Source organism: Scomber japonicus, chromosome 15 (genome assembly GCF_027409825.1).
Source record: "Scomber japonicus isolate fScoJap1 chromosome 15, fScoJap1.pri, whole genome shotgun sequence".
NCBI lineage: Eukaryota > Metazoa > Chordata > Actinopteri > Scombriformes > Scombridae > Scomber > Scomber japonicus.
Window position 1 is genome coordinate 16,348,407 of NC_070592.1, and position 26,344 is coordinate 16,374,750.

At 40.6% G+C, this 26,344-nt stretch overlaps 1 protein-coding gene across 3 annotated transcripts in view; it reads left to right on the forward strand.

Moving 5' to 3' along the window:
* ripor2 (RHO family interacting cell polarization regulator 2) overlaps window positions 1–26,344 on the forward strand; it is a 79,634-nt gene that overhangs the window by 36,003 nt on the left and 17,287 nt on the right. For 2 of the 3 annotated variants that reach the window (XM_053334627.1, XM_053334626.1), the window contains exons 2-6: window positions 20,484–20,604; window positions 23,406–23,561; window positions 23,979–24,057; window positions 24,744–24,767; window positions 25,253–25,306. In XM_053334627.1, the coding sequence (XP_053190602.1) occupies window positions 20,484–20,604; window positions 23,406–23,561; window positions 23,979–24,057; window positions 24,744–24,767; window positions 25,253–25,306 (434 nt within the window). Of the gene's footprint in view, window positions 1–1,217; window positions 1,481–20,483; window positions 20,605–23,405; window positions 23,562–23,978; window positions 24,058–24,743; window positions 24,768–25,252; window positions 25,307–26,344 lie in introns of those variants that run through there. The other variant, XM_053334628.1, reaches the window with a different exon arrangement.

The following is a 26,344-nucleotide window of genomic DNA, read 5'->3' on the forward strand; positions in this document are numbered from 1 at the left end:
AACTAAATTAATTCATTTAAAAAGATTTACAAACCATTTTTGGTGTATGGTCAAAATGATCTACAGGACGCTCTCTTGTGGGAACATAAATCTATTAAGTCACATTGTGGGGCCTCGACTCCCTTTTAGGCGTGAAAGATTTATTTCAGAAGTTCAAGGGCCAAAAAATGTGTGTGTTAGTGTGAGTGTGTGTATGTGTAGTGGTTGACAGACCAGAGACTCTGACTAAACGTTTGTGGATTGATTATGGTTTCTGGTGGTATGACTCCCAACACAAAGCAGCTAACTAGTTTCAACAATCTCAGCGGGCACAGAGCTGCTTCTTTTGGGTTCTTCTCGTCATGCTATAAAGAAAGGAGTTGTGGATGTCAGGGATGTAACATTATTAATATTGAAGCTCAGTTTTGTTTGACTGTATTTCTTATGCAGTGTTTCTTTTGTCTATTTGCAATATTGATAAGGTTAGTTCAGCTAACCAAGTTAATGGCTCAAACAGACCTAAGCAGCACACAGCACTGAAACTATTTTGTTGGTTGCAGTGTATAGTGTATATATTTGATTTGTGTGACAATATCATCTTTGATTGAATTTAAATATAAATATTCTTGTCATTTTCTGCTTTTCTGCTTTATTGTCCCTAATGTCTTTGACTGGACAAGAATGTTTGAAATATATTTTTTACCATAAGTGTTGCAATATAGGGGCATTTGCAGGATTCAGTGATTCTTGATTTTAAAGAATGTGGGAGGAGGGTAAGTAGGGGGTGGGGGCGCCCTTCCTCCCCAGTATGCAAATCATTACATTTTATAGCTTTAATCGTTTGGGGGTTTTATTTTTCCTCATGATAAAGTAGTAATTACAATAGCCTTGGCAATAATGTTACTTCAACAATTAATGCCAACAGAGCTCATTTGCTGTGATTCGCTTTGATATTTACAGACAGACAGACAGACAAAGAGACAAAGATAGGACACACTCCAAGCTTGATTTATGATTCATCTATACCCACCACCGCTACACTGCCCCCCTTGTGACCTGAAAGGTGGGACACACACACACACACACACACACACACACAGACAGAGGAAGCAGGGGTACTAAACAGACTGTCTCCGCCCTCCTTGTGACATCCTCGGCCTCTCATTGGCTCTCCGTTGTTCAGGAGGGGCGCCGCAAACACAAACTGGAATGTGTGTGAGGGGGCTTCAGTGTTTGCTCTGCACGGCCGCCGCTGCTGCTCCCACCAGGAAAACAAACGTCGAACATCCATCGCTCATTTTTGGAGCGGCTGGTTTATCGCTCTGGACTGATAAATGAGATATTATTTCTTCTGATTTGCATCGTTGAACAGCAGCGAGATCCGTGCGTAAAAAGCAAAAATACGCACTTTGGTCCCCCTTGTTCTAACGCAAGGATGGAGAAGCGCAGGTAGACGGACACAGACGCCACCGAGGAGCCACTTGTGTGAAGTTTTGCAGAGGTGAGTGAAAGCATCGTATGGTGCACCTTTGCGGATAATAACGCAGAAGATGTGTGACAAGAAGTGTGTGGTGCGCTCATACAGAACAAAAACAAGAGAAAGGCTTGTCCTCCGGGGCAGTAGGTTAGTGGAGCACAGCGATGCGTGAAGAAGCATTCAACTCAAAGGAGAATAAACTCACAAAAACCCACAAATATTAGACTATTTTTAATCGTTGAGTAGAGTTTACCGTCTTGTGTTTTGAAACAAGTCTTTGCACTTTGCTCAGGATCACTCAGTAGTATCATACAATAAGTTACATGAGGTCATGGTGTTGTTAAAAGATAATTTTTGTAATTTCCAGCCATTTGCAGTCTATATTTGAACTTGTTCCCTAAAAACTGAAAATCTGCAAATTGGACATTTTTCTTGTGTTTTCACTCCCTTTTTAATATGATGCTTTTGCGTGATTGTTTTTTATTCTTCCCTATTTTCCCCCTGACAGATCATATGAGTAATATCTGACCTTAAAGTGACTTCCTTCAGACACGTGAAATAAGTTTTATTTGGGGAAACGTCATGTGAAGCTTCTGTCACTTTGTTTATGTGTGCATGAGTGTGGGTGTGTGCTTTCCTGATGACACAGAGAGCGAAAGGACACACACTCTTTCTCCTTAAGGCCTGAGTGAAACGTGAGAGAAGTAGGTCAGTCATTTTAAAAATGCCCCTTCAGGTTTGATGGGAAGGGTCAAAGGGCATCAGGCTTTTGTGATGTATTGTACACTGATACCACCCACAGTGGATCTGCCAGCTGAACCAGAGCAGATAAACACAGCGGCCTGTCTGTACAGTGAGCAGCCTGTACTCCTCTGTTAGGATATATTTACAGTTGTTAGCAGCTTTCTACCTGCCAGATGGTCTTGAAAATGCTTTAAAAACACCCCTATCTACCCAGAAAAAAGGCTTTTCAGTCAGTATTTTAAAATCACCTCAAACTGAGCTGATGCTATCTTTTTCAGCTGTGTATCTTTCAAGCGGATCAAAGGCAGCAATTTCTCAAGCTTGGCCAACTCTTAATACATTTGGAAATCAAAAACAAAACAACAGGAAAATCTTGCGCCCGCACAACTGTGCAGCTTGCAGTGAGGCTTTTCCCCCCCCGGCTCATGCTGTTTCTGAGAGGGGGGGGGGGGTTAAAAAAAAGGCATTTTCAGGGCTAAATGCTCTTTCTGTGCAGCGCCAGGCTGACTTTGATATGGTTAAGTGGAAGTGCTTTGCTTCCCTGCCAGCCTGTTTGGGCCATGGTTAAGCTGTTTGAAAGGGGCTGGAGATGAGGGGGTTGTGTGCTCGTGCCAAGCCGAGACGGGCTGCAGGGATGCTAGACCAACGTCTGTTCCCAGACTCTCACACAAGCTCTCCCTCACCTTCTCTGTACTTCACCCCAGCCGGCTTTTCATTCCCTGCATCTGCTCCCTCGGTCTCACTCTGCTTCTTTCTTCTCTGTCCCTCTCAGCGTCTTTCACTTTCTCTGTCTCACACATGCAGGGACAAGCATGCACAAACACACACACACACACACACACACACACACTCACTCATTTCCCTCTCTTTCTCTCAAAAGCCTCATTAAAGGAATTATGACTGTGCGGTTTGGAGGAAATTCAGACGCTCTTGTTGTTTTGTTGGGTTTTTCCCCAAACTACTATAACACATTACTGCTATTCTGTCATGAACTGAAAATGGTTTTAAAGATTCCCAGCTTTACCTGAGCATGTATGAATGGATTAACATAGTGCTGCAACAAACAGTTTTCATTATTGATTTAGTGTTTTCTCAATTAATTAACATTTGATACTAAAAATCACAGTTTCCCAGAGACCAAAGTGAAGTCTTGTTTGTTTGACCAACAGTCCAAAACCTACCGTCATATAAGACAAATAAAAGCAGCAAATCTTAACCTGTGAGAAGCTGAAAGCAGAAAGAATGTGGCATTTAAGCTTGAAGAATGATTTTATCGGTCAATGGATTGTTTCAGCTCTACAGTGGCTGTCTCATACATCTAATTCAACACACACAGATAAGGATTAAAGGATAGGTTCACAATTTTCCCTCTTTCTTTTTTATATTTCTGCCTGTCTTCAGAAAAAAGTCTCAAATGAACATTTAAGCAGGGTTTCTTGCTGTAATCATTCCTCCTGTTTATACTGATCATTAGAAGATCTCCTCTAAATGCACTTACAATATAAGTGATGGGGGACAAAGTCTACAACCCTCAAATGAAATGGACATCTTCCACTTGCAACCTTTTTAGTTAAAAAAACACAAACCCTTTCATCATTTTCCTGTTAAGCTGCAGTGGAAAGAGAGAAACCAAAAGAGGGAATTTGTCACTAAAGAGTAACTTTGAAATGTACTGACTTGATTTGACTGATTTGGACGACTGATTGAACACACTTTTGCACCGAAGGAGAACTGTGGATTTTGGCCCCCATCACTTACTTTAAGTGCATTATGAATGTATCTTCTAAAGGCCAGTATGAATAGGAGGAATGATTACAGCAAGAAAAACATGTGTCTGGGTTCATTTGGGCACCTGACTGTTGTTTCAGGACAGACGAAAGATTTTAAACCTACCCGTTAAGGTTATGCAAACCAAAAACCAAAAGCCGGAGCAGCATTGTGCTAGCAGCCATGATAAGGATTTTGGTGCCTTATTGTCCATCATTGTCTCATACGTGGAACACTTGACCTTTTGCTTCCCTCAGGAACACCCACTTGCAGTTGTCGGGAATATTGGCTGCTTTCGTACGTGTGTGTGGGTGGGTGTGTGTATCCACACACATATGTCTTTCCATCTGTGAGAATATTTATGTTGTTTTTTGGAGGGGTTTTTTGTAGGCCTTGCATTCTTAAAGGAGGAGTGCCTCCTTAAAGTTTTCACAGCTGATAGTTATTTCATGAGGCGTGTAGGCTGCAGAAACTTAAGAGTGCTCCGCTGGGATGTCGTGAAGAAATGATTTCAGTCCTGTCTGAAGCCTTGGTGGAGGCTTTAACTGCTCTGGATGCACTGTGAGAGTTTAAGGATAAAGACAACTTTAAATAATAAAGTAAAATCTCCAGCTGAGTCTCCATGATCCAGACTCCAAATTTAACTCGAACCTCAGTCTATGTCTGGGAAGCTGCTTTGATATAACTCATAACTGGCAGCCAGCAAGTGAGACGTTGATTTTTGTTCTGGTTCTTTGATGAAACTTTAATGTTCTCCTTGGGGAAATTGGGTCATTCTGTTCACCGATATAGAAGACAGTGGTTTTGATACGTCTGTCACAGTTTTCACACCTCTCTACTGTCTTACAAGTCTGTTTGTAATTCATCACATGCAGCAAACCTCCAATATGATTGTAGTTAAATGACACTACAGTCACAAGACGACGTCCTGTCTGCTTTGACTCGGAGCTTATCTGCTCTCAAGATGATTGTCTGTCTTTGCTCGCCTGTCCCAACATGTCCTACACTACAATCACTGCTTCCTTATGGGGGGTGGGTTTTGTGTGTGTTGGGACTTTCTGGTGTCATGAAGGTGGGTTGTAGGGTGTTACATTGGGGTTAAGTGGTATGTGGAGGGAGGGGCAGAGGCAGGGAGTGGAGGGTCAGCGGAGACGACCGGCTGGAAGGAATGAGGAGTGGGAGGGGTGGTGGTGATAACTCAGGGGAGGGGGTGGTGGGGTGAGACGGAAACAGCGGAAAAGGAAAGGATTCTTTAGCCATACAGTAGCATGGCTCTACAGATGGTGGGAGTCGGTTTATGGATGGTCAAAACTAGTTTGTATTATGAGCTGTCATCATAATTACGGGGAGATCATTTCATAGTTGCATCTTGTTGTTCATAATAAAATGGACTAAAAAGTGAGCTAGAAAGAGAAGCTCAAAGCCTAGCTCCTTTGTCATCACCAAACAGCAGGCCAATCACGGCATGGAGTGTGTGTGAATGTCGAATTGTCCATTTTAGAAAGACCTGTTGGAAAGGACTGGGGTGAGTGGGTTTCCGAAGCTATTCGACTGTTTGAAAAGCACCTCTGAGTATACTTTGGTCCAGACTTCAATTACTTTTCCTCTAGTGCATCCATGAAGTTGATTTTTATTGTATTTAGTGAAATATCTCAAATGCGATCATAACGTATTGTCATGACTTTTGGTAGACACATTCATGCCCCCCTTAGGATGTTTTGTAATAATAGTGGTGATCTCCTGACTTCTAATCTAAAGTGAAATATCATTTTGTCTAATACATTGGTATTGGTACTCACACTATTATACACAAATACATGCAAAACTAATGACTTCCCATCAAGCTAAGTTGTACTTTGTGTTTATTGCCAATTGTTAGACATCAGCATGTTAGAACTGAAGTTAAACTAAAGTCTAAACTAAGATTAATTTCTTCTCAGTTGTCCTCACAGGCCCTCTGCTTCTTATTTCTTCTCAGTCTTTCCTCTGTGTCTCTGTCTCAGCCTCTGTGGACAGAAACTGAAACCATGTACTCTCAGCTCTATATCAGTGACGATAGCTTCAGTAGTGTTAGCCTACAGAATCTTTTCCGGGCATTGAGCTGTCCTGAGAGACACCAGAGCCTTTTGGGCCGGTGATGAAAGCGCTGCTGCACACACCACACTCACACCATTGCACACTGCCATTTATGTCAAAATGTGTGTTTGAGTACGTGTATGTGTGTGTTTCTCTCCTGACCGCATGAGTAAGAGGCAGCGATGTATGAAAAATGATAACCGGAACAATTATGTGCTGCTAATGGACTAATGAGTGCCCAGCTGTGTGTGTGAGTGTGTGTGTGTGTGTATGTGGGATTTGGGGTATCTAGGGTGAGTGGTTGCTGGTCTACCCTTGGGTTTTCCATCTTTCATTATTATTATTATTTTTTATCACTTTCTCTCCTTCCTTCCATCCTCCTCTGGTTCTTTCTCCAGTCCCTTCCCATCTGCTTGCCCCCCTCCCTTATCCACTCTCCTCCTAGATACAGACGGAGAATTTATGGAGGGGCTTTGAGCCAATCCTCACCCCTCCTGTTGTCTCTGAACAGATCAGCATGGCATTCTTTGTGTTTGTGTGTGTCTGTGTGTGTCTGTGTGTGTGTGTGTGAGAGAGAGAGGTGTTCCCCATTAATCCTCTCCTCCAACTGTGTGACCATGTTACAGTATGAGGGGTTACTAAACAAGCACGCACCACATGCTCTACAGTAGACGTCATGTGCGACACATGATATGTGACACACTGGCACACACCCTGACACACACACACACACACACACACACACACATACACACCTCTGGCCGGAGCAGCTGGGAGTTGTAGCGGCATTATGATTGCCATAAGCGTTTTAGGAGCCTAATCTGATAATCTGTCTGTTTTGGTATTTGGTGTGTTCCCTCTGTGTTGTCCAACAGCTGGAAGAGACACTATTGGTTCATCATGTCACAGATAAATAGACAAACAGATACTTTATTCACCCCCTTGGGAAAATTCAGGTGTCCAGCAGCTCACACGATCTGTATAAAATAACTAAAGATTATAGACAATATGCAGTGAGCGAAGGTAATTCAGCCTGCGCAGGATTAGAAACCAAGCCATAACTTGAAAGCAAAGAATCATATATAATAAATAAATAAATGAATAACAAGTGCCAATAAAAAGTACCAGATAATGCTTGAAGGATTCAGGTCATGATGGTTTTATGTCTGTTTCTTTGTTCGCCTGCATCAGGACAACACGCAGATTACAGTTTTGGAGTGTGACACATCCAGTGCCAGCAGTCCTGACAGTTTTCTGCATAGTTATTGGTAATAAGTTGTACTGTGGTGTCGAGATTTCGGGGCTGCTGTGATGGGTCTCCTGGAAAATATCAGTGATGCAAGCCTCATGTCTTCTGTCCCTGCTTGTTTTTCTCAGTTCCCTCACTGTTTTTTCAGATTCTGTTTTTGACTTTTGATCTTTTCCCAGAATACAGAGTGCTGGATTTCAGCACTGTGATCACATTTGGTCCCTTTGTAACTTTTTCAGAGGAGACTATTTGCACCTTAGTGATGGGTGTGTTCTGTCAAGGCTTTTTTGAGGCACCAGGAAGTGGGTGTTCTTATTACCCAGCTGCCCCGGGGTGGCCATGACACACAGTTGTGTGATGACAGATGAATTGAGGAGGAGAGGAGGGAGGGAGGGGGGCTTCTCCTTCGTCCTGAGGCGAGTCATTGACTGGAAGACTGTTCACCCTTTGAACTGTGCTACTCCTCCTGCAACAAAATATGTCATTAAAGGACGCCGCCGCCAGGTTTAATGGTCATGTTTTAGGTGAAATCATAACCCAAAATATCACCAAAATATCAGGTGCTAGTGTTGCATTTGAATGAGCTAGTTAATGGTAAAGTGTTAGCATTTCTATATTGATCCGTCAGTCAATTTAAGTAATTTATCAAATGAAAATGACTAACATTTTTGAGAAATTGTAGCACTTTCACATTTGCTCAGAAAAATAAGAGATTGGAGGGCAATGCTTTGGGCCTTGGTGATGAATATTTGTTCCTATTTTCTGACATTTAAGAGACAAAACAATTAACAGATTAATTGAGAAATGAATCGAGCAAACCTAGATGTGATACAGCAGGATGGAGAGGAGTCACTAGAAGTCAATTCAGACTGCATTTTTTAAGATATGTGTTTAACATGTCTTTATTTTACTGGTTTGGCTGTAAAGTTTGTAAAGCAAAGCATTTGCCTGCAAAAATATCACTCCAGTTCCCTCTGGAAAATCAATGGGTTCAGGAGTTACTCTTGTAGATTTTCAGCAGATACTTGCTTGGCAACTAAAAACTTGGATTATATTGCACAAGACTTATCAGAGCCCTGGTTATAGAGGAGAAGTATATCCTTTTGTGTGATTATTATGATCTGAAACAAGAAAACACACTTTCAGTGATTCAGCTGTACATCCCTTGTAAGCACTTACCCTTAATGGCAGGAAAATAGGAAAATATGTAAAGAAATAACTTCATCAGGTTGAAGCACAAGGCTACAGCGCACTGCACAGTGTTTGAGTGGCTCTTGACCTTTTTTTGCATGAGCTCTCCTCTCTCCCTCTCATCTTCCCCACATGTCTCGATTTTATACTGCAGATAAAAGCTGACAAGCCATGAAAAATAGCCAAAAAATGGCAGTAATCCATACAAGAGAACACACCCGGACCAGATGTGTGGTACCAGTGTATGTGAACAGCTGTGGGGAGAAATTTGGCTGGTGAGCAAGCAGGTGAATGAGTTCGCATGATGATCGGCTTTTAAATGGTACATTGGATGACAGTGCATCAGTGTCTTATCCGTTGCATCATCCATGGATGTACATACTTGCTTGTTTTCACCGCCAGTCTCTGAATCATCCTTGTTTCTGTCACTGCTTTTCACCAAATCTGTGTCTTGGATGTCACATTCGTTCTTTGTTTTTGATGTTTCTTTGTCTACTGAACTCTGCACCTCCCACCCTCATATAACTAACAGTGAGCGCTGAAACTTTTAAGTAGTGCGTCTGCTCCAGTTTTTTTGAGACTTGGCTGTGCAGAGTGTTTTTAAGGTTTCAGTCTAATGGTTCACAAGTGGTTGCGGTAGCAGATTTTAAAAATGCACTTCATATCTACTCTGTGCCGCGCTCCCCCTGCTGAGTCTTAACTCCAAACAGCATGCTAATCTCCACAGTTAGTTGAAATATTTAACTGTGAAACCATAGTTTAGGAAGAATTGTCCCCTCAAGTGTATTTCTCTGCCAGCGAGATCTCATTTCAGGAACACGTGAAAGCGCCTTTGTCTTGTCATTTTCCTTTCTTGGTTCAGTCTTTTTTCTCCTGCAGTGTGTTTTTCTTGTTCATCCAGCCACTCTGTAATTTGTTATTCTGTTGTTAATATTATGGTAATGACTTAGTCAAGGCTGCAAGAGGAATGTGTGGGACAGAAATCCACCGTGACTTCTGTTTTGTGAATTTCACCCACGGTGTTTGATGTATTTCTGGTGAGAGAGACTCTACATTTATGTTTCTCCTATGAAACGAGTATAACCAGAGCGAATTCGAGACACAAAAGACAATGAATGTAGGCCATAGGTTGTTTATTTGGATTCTGTCATGAAAAAATCAATTGTGAATGTGGTGTAAATTGCTGTATTACCTAAACTAAATAGTGCAGAATGTACATCTTACATCTTGTGCCTTTTTAAAGCATTTACATCACACAATAAAATGTCTTCATTTCTGAAAAATCACATCCATGACTCAGTAATGAGTTATTTCATATCTGCTAGTCATTTATGAGGACACCTCAAAACCTGCTGCCTCCCCAGCTGATACAGTCTAGTTATGAACTATAATAAACTCTGTATCTAACTGACTGTTTTCACACAGAGCCGCTACAACACTCTGAGCTTGTATTATCACAGTAGCTGCTATCAGTGAAAAGAATGCAGTCTTTTCTGGCTAAAAATAACAAATGGGGCTGAAATAACCAAGGTAATCCTGTTTGTATGGTAACTGCATTCCAGCGCTGCACCATAGGTGGTCATTTTCAATCAGAGTCACACATAATGGACAAATCAAAGAAGGAGTGCGAATGGGAAACTGCTGACCCAAATGCTGGGGGATGTTAATATGTCACTCAGACATTTATTAGAGCAATATGCATGACACATTGTGAGGAGAAGGGATAAGGAGCAGGGGTGGAGATCAGAGGACCCTCTTTCAGTCTGTGAATAGAAATACAGCCGGAAATACTTTTGCATTGTTGGTGATGTGTGATGTGTGAAGCATTTCCAGGCTCATGCTGTTTCTTGTTGGTGCCATTTTGTCACTTTATAGCCAAACATAGACAATGTGACACCACACAAATATTACAAGTGCAGCTACAAGATGTTTGAATAGGGTAATGTTGGAAATTGTTGATTTTAATGCTACACCCAGCATCACTGATTGTCAGTTAAAGTTTTGCTCATTGTTCAAACTGGGTGGAAACAATTAAGAAAAGTTAAAGTTTAGAAAAAACCTTACATTGCTGAACCTATTCAAAGTCTTTAGGGCCGCCCTCTATATTGGGGTGATGAGGGAGTAGAATGGGTGACAAGCATAATTTCCAGTAAGTTGTGTCCTTGACAATATGTCGGTTTGTTAGCAGCCTTTCTTGCTACCATTCAAGTAGAAATCCCCATACTTCGGTAAGTGTAGATCTCAGTGTCTGGCATCATGAAACTATGTCACGGTCTACCGACACACGCTGGAGTTCACTTCTACATCACTGCAGCAAGGTCAGAAGTTGAAGTTCGGCAAAAACATGAAACACATTTTCAGGTGCTGTTAAGTTATTCTTCAACTATAGCTTGACAAGACAGCGAGAGTGAAGTAGAAACAGACACTGCATCCCTTCATCATAGAATAACTCATCAATAATTGAACTGACCATCACCAATTGGTAATTATTTTGATAACCGATTAATCATTTATGTCATTTTCTCCTGATTTTCTCTATCTCTAATGGTCAGTATCACCTTGGTTGGACAAACATAACATTTCAAGACATCACCCTGTCCTTTTAGTGCATTGTAATTCTGAAAAATAGTGATTTTGTTAAGATTTTTGAGAAAAGGGATCCACATCTCTTGAAAATTCTTGCAGCCAAACAGAAATCTGGACATTGGTACAACTGATTTATAAGATATGTTATGATACTGCTGTTTGATGTTTTTAGTGTTATTTCATTGACACCGAGTATATCATCTTGGTGAAATGAAGTAGAATTTTATGTAAATGGCGCCCGAGCATCATCTGGTCCCACTTTGGCTTTCTGCATGAAAAAGTTAATCAGGAAACTGTGTGACTGTGCAGCAGTATCAGAGTCACTGGTGATGTTGTTGCAACTTTATTTAGCTGCAGCGTTTAATTACCATGTTGTCACTGTGTGGATGCTGAAGTTGCCTTAAGCCCCTGTCTCTCATCTGCTGTTGGTGATGCTTTCTAATCTACTGCCTAAAAATGTATAAATGTCATAAAAAAATAATCTGGATTGTGCATTTACTGGTGTGGCTTACAAATCTCACAAGTGATTACACACTGCTCTCTCCACCGCTGAAATGTCAGCGGCAGCTGCCTGAATGTAACTTTAGCCCAGACATGCCTCAGTTAATCTGGTCATCTGTACATTTAAATGCCACTCCATATCCTGGCCTTAATTTCTCATGCATGCACCTCCCCACGAGGACACTGATGACCTATAATTAGAATAGAGTGACTATCGTAATTCAGCATTATGTGGGGAAATCTGTCATTCTCTCTCTCACTCATACACACTGGGGTTTAAAGAACAGGAGGCGGAGAGAAACAAGCTTTGGTTCTTGTTAAATAAGATGGATCAAAAGATTCTGATGAAGGTGATTAGATATGATTAATGGACCGCACTTATAAGGCACCTTTCTTGGCTTCTGACCCACCCAAAGGCTTTTTTTTACGCTACAAGCCACATTCAAGCATTCACACACACATTCATATGCTGATGGTAGGGGCTGCCATGCTACTCATCTGAAGGATCTAATCATTCACACACACATTCACTTGGTGTTCAGTATCTTGCCCACGGACACTTCGACATGTAAGCTGGAGGAGCCAGTAATCGAACTGCTGATTTTCTCATTAGTGGATGACCTGCTCTACCTGCCCCCTCTCTGCCTCTCCCTTTGAATGACCTAAAATATTGCTAGCCATGAAAACTCATATCAGAAATTCTGAAGACGGATTAAATGTTTGCATGTGTCTTGTGCATTTCTGTGGCTTATTGGTGACATTTTTGACCTGTCTGGACTTTCATGTGATGTTGTTGGCAGTGACTTTGACACACACACACACACACTCACATGCACACAGAAAACACACTTTGGCACTCACACAACAGTCACATCCCCTCAGTAATACACATCAAGCTCTCAATCAGTTTGGTAAAACTGTTAAACTGCATCAGATGACTGAGCTGTCTGTCAGCTGACTCCCGCTGATATTATTTATAGAGTCTAGACCAGTTTAATGTTGACCTGATAAAGGATTGGTTGTTCAAACATCTCAACTGCAGACAAATTGGATAGTTTTACTGCTCAGCAAATGTTTTCAGTTTAAATCAAATCTCTGGATACATTCACAAAGTCTTTCTTGTTTTTCACAGTTTGGGGTCACGCAGGCTGCTCACTCGTTTGTCTTCCTTCATAGTTTTTCACTGTTGTGTCCACACTAGAGGATAGTTACAAAGACACATTATTCACAACTGTAGAGATGACTATTGACTAAGGTATCGATTCTTTTTGTACCTGATGTGTCCTCCTTGCTGCATACCAGCATCACACAGGGCACATAGAACTTTTTTGTAATGCTCATTGTTTCTTTTGTGTGTTTTGAGTGTGATGAGATCCGTGGAAACAAAAGCAGGTGAAGTTTAGTCTTTAGTCAGAGTTTAAAAATGTTATTAATCATCTTTCAGGTGACTTACTGGAGGTGTGCAGTCATAACACGGTCTCTGTTCTCCAGTTCAAAGCTTTTGGTGAATTCCTCACAGTCACCAGGTCATGTTATTTACAACCTCTGTGTGTGTGTTTGTATGTGGACATGTTTTACATGCTGGTACTCAGAGTGACATTGGTTTACACTTTTACGATGAAGATCAGTGACTTTGAGTAGAACCTGTTTTTTGTGATGTTTTTAGAATCATTATGTTTATCTGTTGTGTTTTTAAGTATAAATTGACATAATACTCTTGAAGCTGCTATAGTAAGTATTTTTTATATTAACAGTAGATGAAGTGTTAGATATTAGGAGAGTGAATATTGGATTAACATTCATCATGTGACTGGAGACGTGACTCTAGATAAATATGAATGTTGCACCGTGTCTCCCGGAAACAGTTTAACCATTTAAAAGGTAATGATGGTGTGTTAAAAGCATGTTTTTGCTTCAGAATCATTGCCATATTTTATCCCATTCAGTCAAACAGAGAAAACTGAGCTGACTGTTCTGTGAACCATCCTTACTATTAAAAGTATTTCATCGCTACCTCACAAGTCATCCTAAAACAGTTTTTCCCCCTGCCTCTTAGTGCCTTTGTGTAGTCTTTTAGTGAAGCTCAATAAGCGCTCCTTCCTCAGGAGGAACTTGCACTTTTCCTCCGCTCAGGGCTCATACTGAGGATAATGAGGCTCTGTGTTCCTCAAGTCATTTGTCTCAGTAAAACCAGCTATAAATGGCAAAATCATGAATTCAGTTAAAAAGCAATATCATGAGCTGTCTGCTGTATGGTGCTCTAGAATCACATCTGCATGTGCGGCGTTCTGCTGTCACCTTTCATAAACATGATAGTGCTTGTGATTGTGTGTGTTCTTCAGGCAGATTTGTTGGTGTCACATGCTTCACCTGCAGGGAGTTTGGGATTTAAAACATGTTCTCTCCAAGATAGTCACCAGGTTAATGGGACACATTAAGTGAGTGGGATTAGACATGCTGCCTTTTAATCTTAAAACTAATGGTTTTATGCATGCAATGGATTATGTAGACAATCTGCAGGAGCTGTAGTTGAAATTTCAAGATGGCTTACTGCAAGTCTTAAATCTTCATTTGTTCATTAAGTTGTTTTTGTAGTATAAAAAGTACACTAAGTAGACCAAAATGAAGCTACTTGTTTGGCTGTGGTCAAGACTTCAGTTGAAATGATTATTGGATCAATACTTAAATTATTGGTCGGACCAAAAAGTTTGATGTGTGATCAAATTTCACAGCTTTTTCACATTTTATAGACCATGATCAATCAATTTATATTTTTTATAGTTAGTTGTAGCCCTAGTCAAGACATTTGACAGGATAATAATAATCTTTTAAAGACAAAACTTGCAAACAAAGCTTTGGCAGGTGTCTCACTCGCTGGCTTTCAATTTTGTACAGAATTGCAGGAAAAGAAAAGAGAAAGAAACAATATTGTATGTTTTGGCTCAGATATAGCAGCCAGCAGCCAGTTTTACCCCAGTTTGGAGGGGCACCAGCAGTTAACACCCACCCCTCCTCACTGAACCAGTTCACACAAACATGGACTCTGTGTGGGATAACTGAGGAGCGTTCAGGCACGCGCTTGCGACCTGCAGGGTGTGTTAACATGTTACTCTGTTTCCGGTCATATACAGTATATTATCTCTCTAATCTGTTGGATTTGTTCTGTTTCGACAGAAGCCCAGTTGTTTGTATCTTCTAACAAGCCTCCAGCATTTTCTTTATACACTCTTCTCTTTTTCTTATAGTGCGCATCATCTCCTGCCTGTCTTATTCTCTAATTTCGTACTATTTTAGTCTTGACTTCCTGTCACATAAGAAACAAATAAAACTAGAAAGAACTGAAAGAAGTTTAAGGATAGTTGTTGCCACTCACACATTTAAAACATCTGTAACTGATCTAAATATGAACACAGCTTTTTTTTTTTTCCTCCACTTTTTTTTCAAATGAAGGATTGGTGCTTCAAAAGCTTTGGCCCTGTAACACGAGGGTGTGTGTCCTACTTCTTGGCAGTTGGCTCATAACCGTTGTTTTACGTAACACACTTCATCCCATTTTGTCTGCTGTTGCCATGGCGGGGCCTAATTTATACAGGCATTAAGAATTAGGCTCCTGTTGTTAACATGCACTGCAGGCTGATGCTGGTTTTGCACATAAATACACATACTCGGAAACATGCGCACACACACTCAGAGGATTAGCCGAGTGTGTGTTTTTATGGGCTCGCAGCTGATTGTGAGTATGGGTGAGACTCCTTAAGCGAGGCACTTAACAGCAGACGAAGAGCTCAGGCTGATTGATGTGATTATTAGTGTGGAGAATTGAGAGATGCAGAAGGGTTTGTTTACATGAACTGAATGTAGTTTCTGAATATTTCATCCATATTGCGACCAGAACAACTGCTCTAAGACCCTTTGACAAAGTGGCAGCAGTCCAGTTCCAGATTAATTCTGTTTGTTTGTGGTAGGAACGTGATCTAACCTCAATCCAGACTACTTGGTGTACTGTGAAAGTTTGTCTTACACATCTCTTGTAGCCAGGTAGTCTGCATCCCGGTATGCAAGGCAGACTAAATCAAGAAGCGACCTGGACTAAGAAGTGCTAAGAAGAACAGGTCCTTCTTGTGTTCACATTTGTGCTCCTGCCCCAGACACAACTAACCACAGACATCCTCATCCTCCTCGTTTTGGATTTTTGTCTGTGTGAAAAGAAACCAACGAATAGATATCAAATGTCCTGCTCTCTCATGTCAGTTGCCCCTCGCTAAACTATGTGTGCATTTCCTTGAATGTGTCATTTGTCCACTCTTGTGTCAAGCGACAGCACAGAATACTGATCAATCCAATGCTCACGTATTCCAGAAAAATACACTCACACACCTCGTCGAGGACATTTCAGGCCATTGCCGTGTGAACGCCAGAGAAGAAAGGCCAGTGAATGGACTGACTGGCAGCGGTATTCAACACGGGTAACGGCTGGCATCCAACCAGAACAAGAAGCGAGTTGGCATTGTTTTTCTCGCTCTGAAAGGCTCTTTAGACGAGATGAGCGGTGACACTAAGAGGTGCGGAGGAAAGGTTTTATGATTCAGTGGCTGAACTCAGTATTTGTGTGTATGTGCTTGTCAGCGTTGGGAACACTGATTTCTATGTGTAGTTTGCTTTTAAGGGGGCTTGCTGAGGCTGGGAAAGGTTTTTGGGACATTATCCCAAAATATCTACTTCAAGAGCAAATAAAAAAAAGGAAAAAGAGAAGAGAACCTATTTTTACCCTCTTTGAATTGTTGGACAATTCTGCACCTATTAATAGAGAGGCAAAACAGAAACATGAAAAGTCACTAAATGGCAGATGTTAATCTATTTGTAGCAGCTGGATACATTCCCACAACTTGAATACAGATGCTGCAGATTTGTGCTAAGAAACACCGGTATTAGTTTTCTCCTCTGAGGCAAGAGAATATGATTATCTTTTTATAAAGTGCCACATTATTGAGCAGTGATAAATGAATGTAGGACAAACACTGAGTGAATTTCATACAGAGTCTCTGCCTTGAGCTCAGCTCAGATTTTAGTTAGCACACTGTTAAATATAGAGCTATTTCCCCAGTTTGAATTGTACCCCTACAGTTTCTGTAAAGTATGTTTTTTTAAATCTCTGATGACAGTTGTACTCAGCATTATTCACTTGAGTCCTCATCACACGCAGAACTGCAGGCTTGTACCATTTTGGGAACATCAGTATACCGACTTGCCAGCTGAAAGCATCTGGTATCATCATGTGCAGAGTTCAGTTCTTGACTTCTTCTTCTTCTCCTAATCCCTCTTCCGCTCTGTTTCACTGAAATCTCCATTAATTCTTTAGGAAATGGCTGCAGTGCAGGAAACAGTGTCCAGCCTGTTGTGTGATTACCCAGAGAGCATTAGGTAACAACATGTACCATCATTTGCCACCCACGGCTCTTCTTTTAGGCAAGTGAGTCAGAAAGTCAGTGAGACAAACAGAACAAGGCAGAAAACTGAGCTGCTGAACATCCAAACACCAAAATGGATCAAAGTGCCTCAGGACATTACAAATTGCTGCTCTCATGTTGGATCTCTTGCCTGCTGCCAGCTGTGGTGAGAGAAAGGCGATCAATCACGATAATTGATAATTGTCTTTCAGCAGAATCTTCATCATGATGATATGATGACACATTTCTGTTGTCCATATCAGCAAAATGAAACTAACAACTAATAAAATGAGCCTGTACAAGAGTTTTGGCTAATGTACAGTACAACACAGGTTGTTGCTTTGAACATCAGGTTTATTATGCTGTATGAAATTTCACATACTATTGATTAGATCATTCTTACAGCTGCATTTATCAATTTTGACCTGATATTTTGATCTGATATTACCTCATAAAGTAGTCATCATGGGGAAATGTCATTAGCAAATGAATACCTGTTCACTCATCCAGCAGGCACGGAGCAACATTGGCATCCATTTGTAGTATCTGTTTCTGGCTACCTGATACATTTTGTAATAGTCACTGTTTTTTGGTTTAGTTTTTTTTAAAGCTTTATTTGTTCTCCACCAACTCCTGTGGAAAATATGGTATCTGTCTCTTTAGCTGCTAAATGCTTCATAGCTTCACCAGCTAGTTGCTAATTTTGTGTGTTTGCTGTTTGTTTCAGGAAAACCAAACCCTGTAAAACCAAATGAGCTGAAAGATGCTGAAAAGTAGTAATTTGATCCATATTTTATATAAAAATATGAATTAATGCAGCTTTAATACTGTTATCGACTGACTGATTATTATTATTGTATTTATTTGACTTAAAATATATTGGCTGGCCATAGCTGTGATAATGGACTTATATTCAAAACTCAATCAAAAAAGATAAAGCACTTGTCTGTGAAACAAAACAAGGTATATTTTTGGCTACATCTAACCCATCCAACCAGCCCCTATTCCTGTCTAATGCATCTACACAAGCCATTGGTCCTGATGATTCACTTACTGAGTCATAGCCATCACCGTCCTCGCTGTTAAAGTGAGTTGCTATTATTAGCCTGACCAGTATCAGTCTCACTGGTCTATTGTCCCCCCACCACAAAACAAGGCTCTAGTCTTTCCTCGAGCCTCGTGCTGGGTCTTTGTGTGACTCTCTGTCTGTCACATAGACCAAAGGAGAGGATATCATGTTGCTGGTTCAATAGCTTGTAGCATTGGGGTGTCTGGATAGAGGTGTGTGTGTGTGTGTGTCCGTGTGTGTGTCCGTGTTTGTGTGTGTCCGTGTGTGACGACACAGAGGTAGTCTGTCTGCTAGTCACAGAAACATGGATAGATCACTGAAAAACCAGGCACATGCACATGCACACACAGGACAACTTCATTTGGCAAAGTTGTTTAACTGGTAACGCTGTGTGATAGTTTATCTTATTTGACTGATACTTCCTTACTACAGTGTTCACAGTCATCACACTGTAAACATTGAGGTCAGAATGTTGGATGCATGATTCAGGATGTGAGTAAAAGATCCACGAATCTGAAGACTTATCAGATTCCAAAACACTGTATACTGGTTTATAATAATATTTACTACAATAATTTTAAATAAATGACTATTCACAGGTAAACAGCAGAAATACTATACTCTCAAGCAAGGGTGGTGCACAGGTTCAATGTTTTAGTGGATAAACTTCTTTTTTTCTTTTTTTTGGTCCTCTGCGTTGGCAGCCCAGCTGAGCTGAAGCAGTGGTCTCACTGAAATGAATGAGCGTGCTACATGTTTTTCTCTGCTAGTGTTGGTCTGAATGCAGCCTAAAAAGAAGTTCTATGGTGTATTCAGACAGAACACAACATGAATGTTCACCTCACGTCATTTGTGAGAGTTTTGACTGCTGAACTGTTGGTGTTAAATCACCCCAGACAGCCAAAATACCAACTGTATGTGAGCTGCAGCATCAATTCCCACTACTATGGACAAATTCACTTCTACTTGCATCTTTTCATTAATGTTATACACAATTGCTGCACCTCTAAAATTGACTTTTAAGTCTAAACAAAGTTATGAGTGTTGGCATGTCAATTGATCAGTTAGTCAAAAAAAAGGAAATTGGGTGGAACATATTCCAATATTTTAAAAACATTTTTTAGACCAAACCATAGTGTTCTCAAGCAAATCTGAACATTTTCTACTTTATCTGACCCTAGGCTATATGAAAGGATGTGCTAGCAAAATCAATAATCAAACAATGATTTGACATTATGGATGAATAAAATCTCATTTTACATTTTATGATGAACTAAATTGCCCTTTGTGTTTAAATGCCAACCTGCTGCCACCAGCATCACAATCTGGACAAAATCTTATCATGCTAGTTGAAACTGTGACTCAGTGATCTCAGCGGATCCTTTCCTCTGGGCACTTGATCCCTGCAACATCATTATCCGACAGCTATATGTAGAGGTTTCACTGTCTATTTTCAGCATGTTCCCCAAGTATCCACGTGAGTCATGTTGCATTCCACATCTCCATCTTAAAAAAAGGTTGAAACTTGACAGGCTGCTCCTGCTAAATATAGACAAGGTGATAAAACTGTCTTAACTGTAGAAGAGACTGATAAGATAACACTGCCATAGGCCAGTCTGAATTTGCTTCCTGGAATTTCAAACTTGCACAATTTGATTTCAAAATGGCAAGGAGGGCTTTGAAAGCTACATCAGAACTGTCATCAACTTGCCTTGCGCCACATTAACTTCTTCAAAACATCTTTAGTCTCTGATCAATTGCATTTTAAGAAAACTCAGAGAAAAGCAGAAAATATGCACAAAGTCAACATAGCACATGATGGAAAGTGACGAGTCATGTTGTCTGACACCTGCCTGAAGAGAGTAAACATGAAACTGTAACTATTGAGGTCTGTTTGCAGTTGAGTAGTGACAGGTAGACCAAAGGAGTCAAGACATGTTAGCGCAGGCTCTGAATGCTGCTCATCCACATCGCATACAGCAAGCATCACCTCTGCGTGCTGCATTGCACAATGTTCACTGTTAACATGTTTTTAGGGAAAATTCGATCTTACTTGAACCTGATGTATTTCCCATAAATGTGGCAGTTGTGACTTTGCTCTCTGCAGCTACATTAGTGAGATTCAGATTCATTCGGAATGAGATTTGGACAAATGAGGCCTCCCATATACTGTAGTGATAGTTATTGGGGCAACCTCTGTCAGCCTTCTACTACTTTAGAAATAAATATAATTTTTATATGAATTGCTTCAAAAGTTTGTTTGTGAGTCTGAATTCTTCAGTTCATAAAATGCTAAGATTTTTTGTATCCACAATACATCCCATCTTTCACTGGTTGTCAACGTGTCAGCTTTGAAACATATCCTATAATCCATTTGTATTTCTGTGTCTCCTGCAGGAGTGTCGTCACGCGTCCCAGAGATCATGGCGGCAGGTACCCACTCCCCCGGGGGGCCCAATGGCATAATCCGGAGTCAGTCCTTCGCTGGCTTCAGTACACTACAGGAAAGACGCTCACGGTAAGCAGAAGTCTTCAATTCTTTTAATCAATGATAAACTGATGTTACTTATTGCAGAAATTACAATTGAGGTCAGCAGGTGAATGAAGGAATTTATCATACCATTAGAAATGGTATTGATTGTGAGATGAATGTTTTCTGACAACATGTTAATGATCCCTGCTAATACTTTACCAAAATGTTGTCATTTAAAGAAGGTCTTAATCTGATCAAACATCAAAGAATATAGACTTAAAGTCCCCCTTTTTAGCATTCACAAACAGTATATACATGTTTTATATTTAATACATTTATTAAACATTGTGTGTGTAGGGAAGGTGTGACTCAGGTGCCATTAATATGTGGTTTGGGAGTTTGATTCCTGGCTCCTACTGTCCACACATGGAAGTGCCCCTGAACAAGACACTGAGCTCCAAATTGCTCCCAATGTGAGCGTATATGTAGGGAAAATGAAAGCCTATTTAGACAAGCAACATAATGTAGATGATAAGAGTGATCAAAGACAATTAAGGATTTTAAAACAAACTGCAGCAACTCTCTTCTAGGAAATTAATCTTAATACATGAAACTGTTCCCTGGGTGTATCAGACTTACAACACAACTTTCAAACTATATAAAATATATAACTATATAAAATCCTGATATGCTTGTCAGTTTGAATGTTTAGCTGTGTAATAGTTTGATAAAAAATGTCACTTTAAGAAACCTCATCCAAACGTCAGTCACACCAGAAAGAATTCACTGATTCACTAATTTGGAGCCAGCTGTCATGATGTTAAAAATTCTTCAGTGAGCCTCAGCGAGTTGAAGATATGGGAATTCTTAAGGGGTAATTGTCACTTCATGACATAACTGGATAACTCAGTTTCTCTATAATTGTGTCATTCATAGCCAGGAGTTGCTCTGGAAGAGTTAGAGATTGATAAAGTTTTTGGGAGATGAGGGTTTCTGTGTTTCCTCCCCTCTCTCAGAATCGACTTTACTGCATCATCAGAAGACAAAGCCCTTTCACATTCATATCCCAGAAACATCTCTGATATGATCTTAGATTCTTGGTTGTCGGTGCCGGCGCCTGGGTGCATTTCAGCAGAGCAAACCCTGCTGAGAGAACTGATTTAGAAGACATTGCTCCCCTCTTTTCCCTCTGCTCAGACAGCAGATGGTGTAATTGGTTGTGATGACTCAGGTGTGTGGGCGAGTGACAGCGAGTGATAAGTTACCCTTCTGATAATGAGAGGGGTGAAAAGCTACCGAGCGATGGCTTCTGAGGCCACTGGAACGTGTTGATGTTGATGTGTATGCATATTGCAGACTTTGCAGACCCTCGCACAAAAGCAGATAGTCTTTGTGCATGTGTGCTAAGTAAGAATCTAAAGTCAGTATGGAATTGTGTTAGCATGTATGCATATATGTGTGCATCCCTGCCAAGAGACCCTCCTGCACTACAGCTTGCTTGACCCCAAGGCTACGTGGCGCTCTCATTCAGCGTTGCCCTAGATTTGTGGCAGCTTAGCCGGAGTTGTGCTACGTTCCCTGGCACGCAGCAAGACGTGACGCGTTCCAACTTGTCGGGCGCTGGAATTGGTTGTCACCGTTATCCCTGAGATGACTCTGGGATCGTTTCATTAAGTCTAGAGAAATGTAATTTGTCAGCTAAGTCTGGAATGTTTTTAAAAGCTGAAATGTGCATGAGCGGGTGAGATGAGTGTGACCCAAAAGGGAATGAAGGGAGCAGAGGCTTGATGTGGCTCTGCTGTATAGAAGAATGATTTTTTCCCCATTTTGACAAATAATGAATTATTTTAGATTTTTTTCTGGCAGAAAATGTCAAATATTTTCTGATTTTAGCTCCTTAAATTTTAACTTCTCACAAGTGTTGGCTTCTCTCCCTGAAGTCAATCGCAATGCTGGTCAACTGCTGGAGGATAGAAGGGAAGAGAGTGAAGAACACTTGAATGTCACTGATTGCTTCAGTGTGTGTGTTTGTGTATTTGTGGTCTGTCATAGGCTACTTTTGGAGACAAATTTCAGACTTAGGACCAGTTAAATGGGGTCCAACTGAGGACAAAAGGTGTGTCCCCAGGTCGGGGGGAGAAGCTGATTTGCGGCTCAGTGGTAAAGGTTAGGTGTGTGTGTGTGTGTGTGTGTGTGTGTGCGTGTGCGTTCACTCTAGCAGAAGATAAATGGCAGCACAGGTCAAACACAGAAAATGGGGAGTGGGAACCACATGTTTGCATGCGTTTGCACATATGTGTGCCTGCTAGTGATTTAGCACACCTCTGTGATTGATGAAGAGGTTCACCACAGTGAGTTTGTGAGATTGACAGTCTTGTGTGTACATGCATGTCTGACTGATGGTATTTGAATAATATGTAGGCCAAAAGGCTCAGTCCTGTATGGCTGAGTTATTTTGGTGTGAACAGACTCGACGAGCCGTCTCCATCTGACAAATGAAATGAATTCATGCTGAGACTGGCCCAAGGGCCTGTACAGGATGCTGTGAAATAATACAGAAATCTAATGTAAAGATATGTTTTTACAGGCAACTGGCAGGTCTGATTCTCTGTAACTCTGTGGAAATCCTGTGATGAATATGTAATATAAGATGTAATATTGTGTCTGTGTGAATAACTTGAACGATGGTCCTCAGTAGATGTTTAAGTGATGTTTAAATGTTCCTCCTTTTTCCTGCTTGTCTTGTTTAAAGTCATTGCACAGCTGACAGAAAGAACCCTGGGGAAGAAGCAAGCCATTGGTGGTCTCACCAGTGTGTGTGTGTGTGTGTGTTTGTGTGTTTATAGGTGTAACTCTTTCATGGGGAATACAGCAGTGCAGAAGAAGCCTCAGTCCAAACCTAAGAAGCCCCACCTTTCGGGTCACAAGGGGGGCAGCAGCTCCAGAGAGCCACAACCCAAAAGACTGGAGGAGGTTTACACTGCACTCAAACAAGGCCTGGAGTGAGTTACATGGACTCTGATATACATTTACACTGTGTACACACACGTCACCTTGTCAAGCATTAAAAACGCTTTAGTCTTCGATGTATAAACTCATCAAATGTTGCAGAGTAAATGTTTATTTTAAAGTGAGTGAGACATCTGTGTGTAAACCATTTCGTATATAAATGTTTGCATTTTGTGTCTTTAAATTGTACATTTCCACCCAGTTTGGTGACACATATATTTACATGACTCCACAAATATTTATATACCAATGTGTTGTATTTATATTCATATATATTATTGATATTATACATATTGTAGTGTATGTTTGCATTCCTGGGTGCTATTGATTTTGCCACAACCAACGTTAAAATTTCTCTTGCAGGGGTCATTAAAGTTGCATCTTATTCAAATATGTTTTTTTACCTCCAGTGAGTACCTAGAAGTTCATCAAACAGAACTGGACAAACTCATGTCTCTGATGAAGGACATGAAGAGGAACTCTCGTCTGGTAAGAAACTGCTGCACAGCAATTTACATTCTAGCTACCGTTTATGCAGCTTTCTCATCCGATGGAGAGGATGGTAGAAATGATTTGCATATTTACAACATGCATGGTTGCAGATTTGGTAGTGAGGGTTCAAAAAATACTGTACATTTTCAATATAATAACATATCCATTAAAGTGGGTTTAATTACCCTGAACGCTGGACTTCAGCTGACGTTTGGTTCGGTTTTTAGGCACTTAATTATTTTTAAACGCCCAAGTTGGATCTATATTAGAGCTTTCAGGAAAATCCTGTTGCCCAGTAATAATTACAACTTGGATGACTTGAATGCTGTTTAGGAGTCAGAAACTGGTAATTAATGTCCAAAATTACACTTTCATCTCAAGAACCACAGAAAGAGTAAGCTTGTGTTTGTCTCCGAGAACTCAAGGATGATTGTACAAATGCAAACGAGCAAAAGTTTTGGCAGCCTGGATATCAGTTCTGTTTTATTATAATTTAGATGATATGATTATTATATTATAATTATATACCATGTTTAGCATCATTAATTTACATGGGTACAACACACATTTCAGTCTTACACACTGTAATCTGCTTTGCACGCTCAACTATGCTTTCCTTTGTAGTAACTGTGTGTGTGTGTGTGTGTGTGTGTGTGTGTGTGTGTGTGTCTCTCTCTCTCTAGGGAGTGCTGTACGATCTTGACAAGGTAAGTTGATGGAGGGGAGGGTCTACTGTAACAACTGCTCCAAGTTTGGTGCACATTGGGGGGAATCTTTGATGTAGGAGAGAGTTGAAAGGGAGGAAGGGGAAAGAAACAGGATTTGAAGAATAATGCAGGAAAAAAGCCAAAAGCGAGAGGGAGAAAGAGGGAAAGAATGGTTGATGGGGACAGGAAGGGACGCAGTTTGAGAGGGAGGCTGCAGGGGAATAAAGCATGTATATGTCATATAAAGCATATTTGCATGTAGGACACAACCAATAATGTAATGGACATCTTGCCATCTAATGACATACATTTAACAATCCCAAATGTTATTTTTTTGACATGTAAACTCCGTCTTGCAAACTGTGCCTCATTTTATCCAGTGGTATGGACACAATGATTGATTATTGAATATGTTTATAGTTATCAACCATATGTAGCCATGCTCTCATGAGCTCCAATAAATTCTTGTTCCTGTCTGTCTGCAGCAAATCAAAACCATTGAGAGGTACATGAGACGTCTGGAGTTTCACATGAGCAAGGTAAGAATATTTTCCTTTTTTTTTCTTCTTCTTTTTTTTTGTTGTCACTGGCAATACTCGATAAATTGTCTGAGCGTTGTGATCTGAGCCTTCAGTTTGATCTTCTTTTAGGCGTGTCTGTGCTGCTGGTAAATGCGGTTGAAGCTCTCAGATCTCAGTACCTTCTTTCCCTTTAAGCTTCTCCACATCTCTGACATCCACACAGCCATAAAATTGCCACACATTTCTCCCTCTTTCATTTTAGGAAATACTATTTGCTTTCTTGTTGAGAGTCAGATGAGAAAATTGATACCATTTTCATGCCTAACCAGCAGCTAGTTAGCTAAGTACAAAGACTGGACACAGGGGCTAACAGTGAGCCTGACTCTGTTCAAAGGTAACAAAATCTGTGTACCAGCACTTCTATAATGCACTAATTAACACTTTATATCTTGTTTGTTTCATCCATACAAAAACCAAAGTAGAAAAACAAAATGTGGTTTAACAGGGTTACAGGTTGGACTGTTTCTTCTTGTCTAGCCAATCAGCCGAGACTCCAGAAATGGTGGTAGGCGGACTTTGTTACAATCCAAAAAAGCCAGGCTATCTGTTTCCCTCTGTTTTAAGGCTTTTTGCGAAGCTAAGCAGACTGGTTGCTAGCTGCAGCTTCATATGAAACAAACATGAGAGTGGTATCAATCTTTTCATCCAACTCTTAGTTAGAAAGCAAATTTGTAATAGTTGTATGTAAAAATGTTCCCTGAAAGTCAACAATGTCCCACAGTCCTTGTTGCTAAAGTTGTTCCATTAGTTGTTCGTGTCCACATATATTGTTCACTATATTTACAGTTTCCATTTAGAGTAAAGAATGAGAAAAAGAAGTGAAATCCTACTACTATTGTTTGTTTACGTAGCTCCTTGAGCCACCGAAAGCTAAAAGCCTTCCTGATGCTGGCCAATCAGAAGAGAGTGGGTTGAGCTAAAACAGCCTGTTTGAGACAGAAGCTGAACTGAAGGACTGGAGACTTTTTAAACTGTAAATCATGCAAAGATATACCA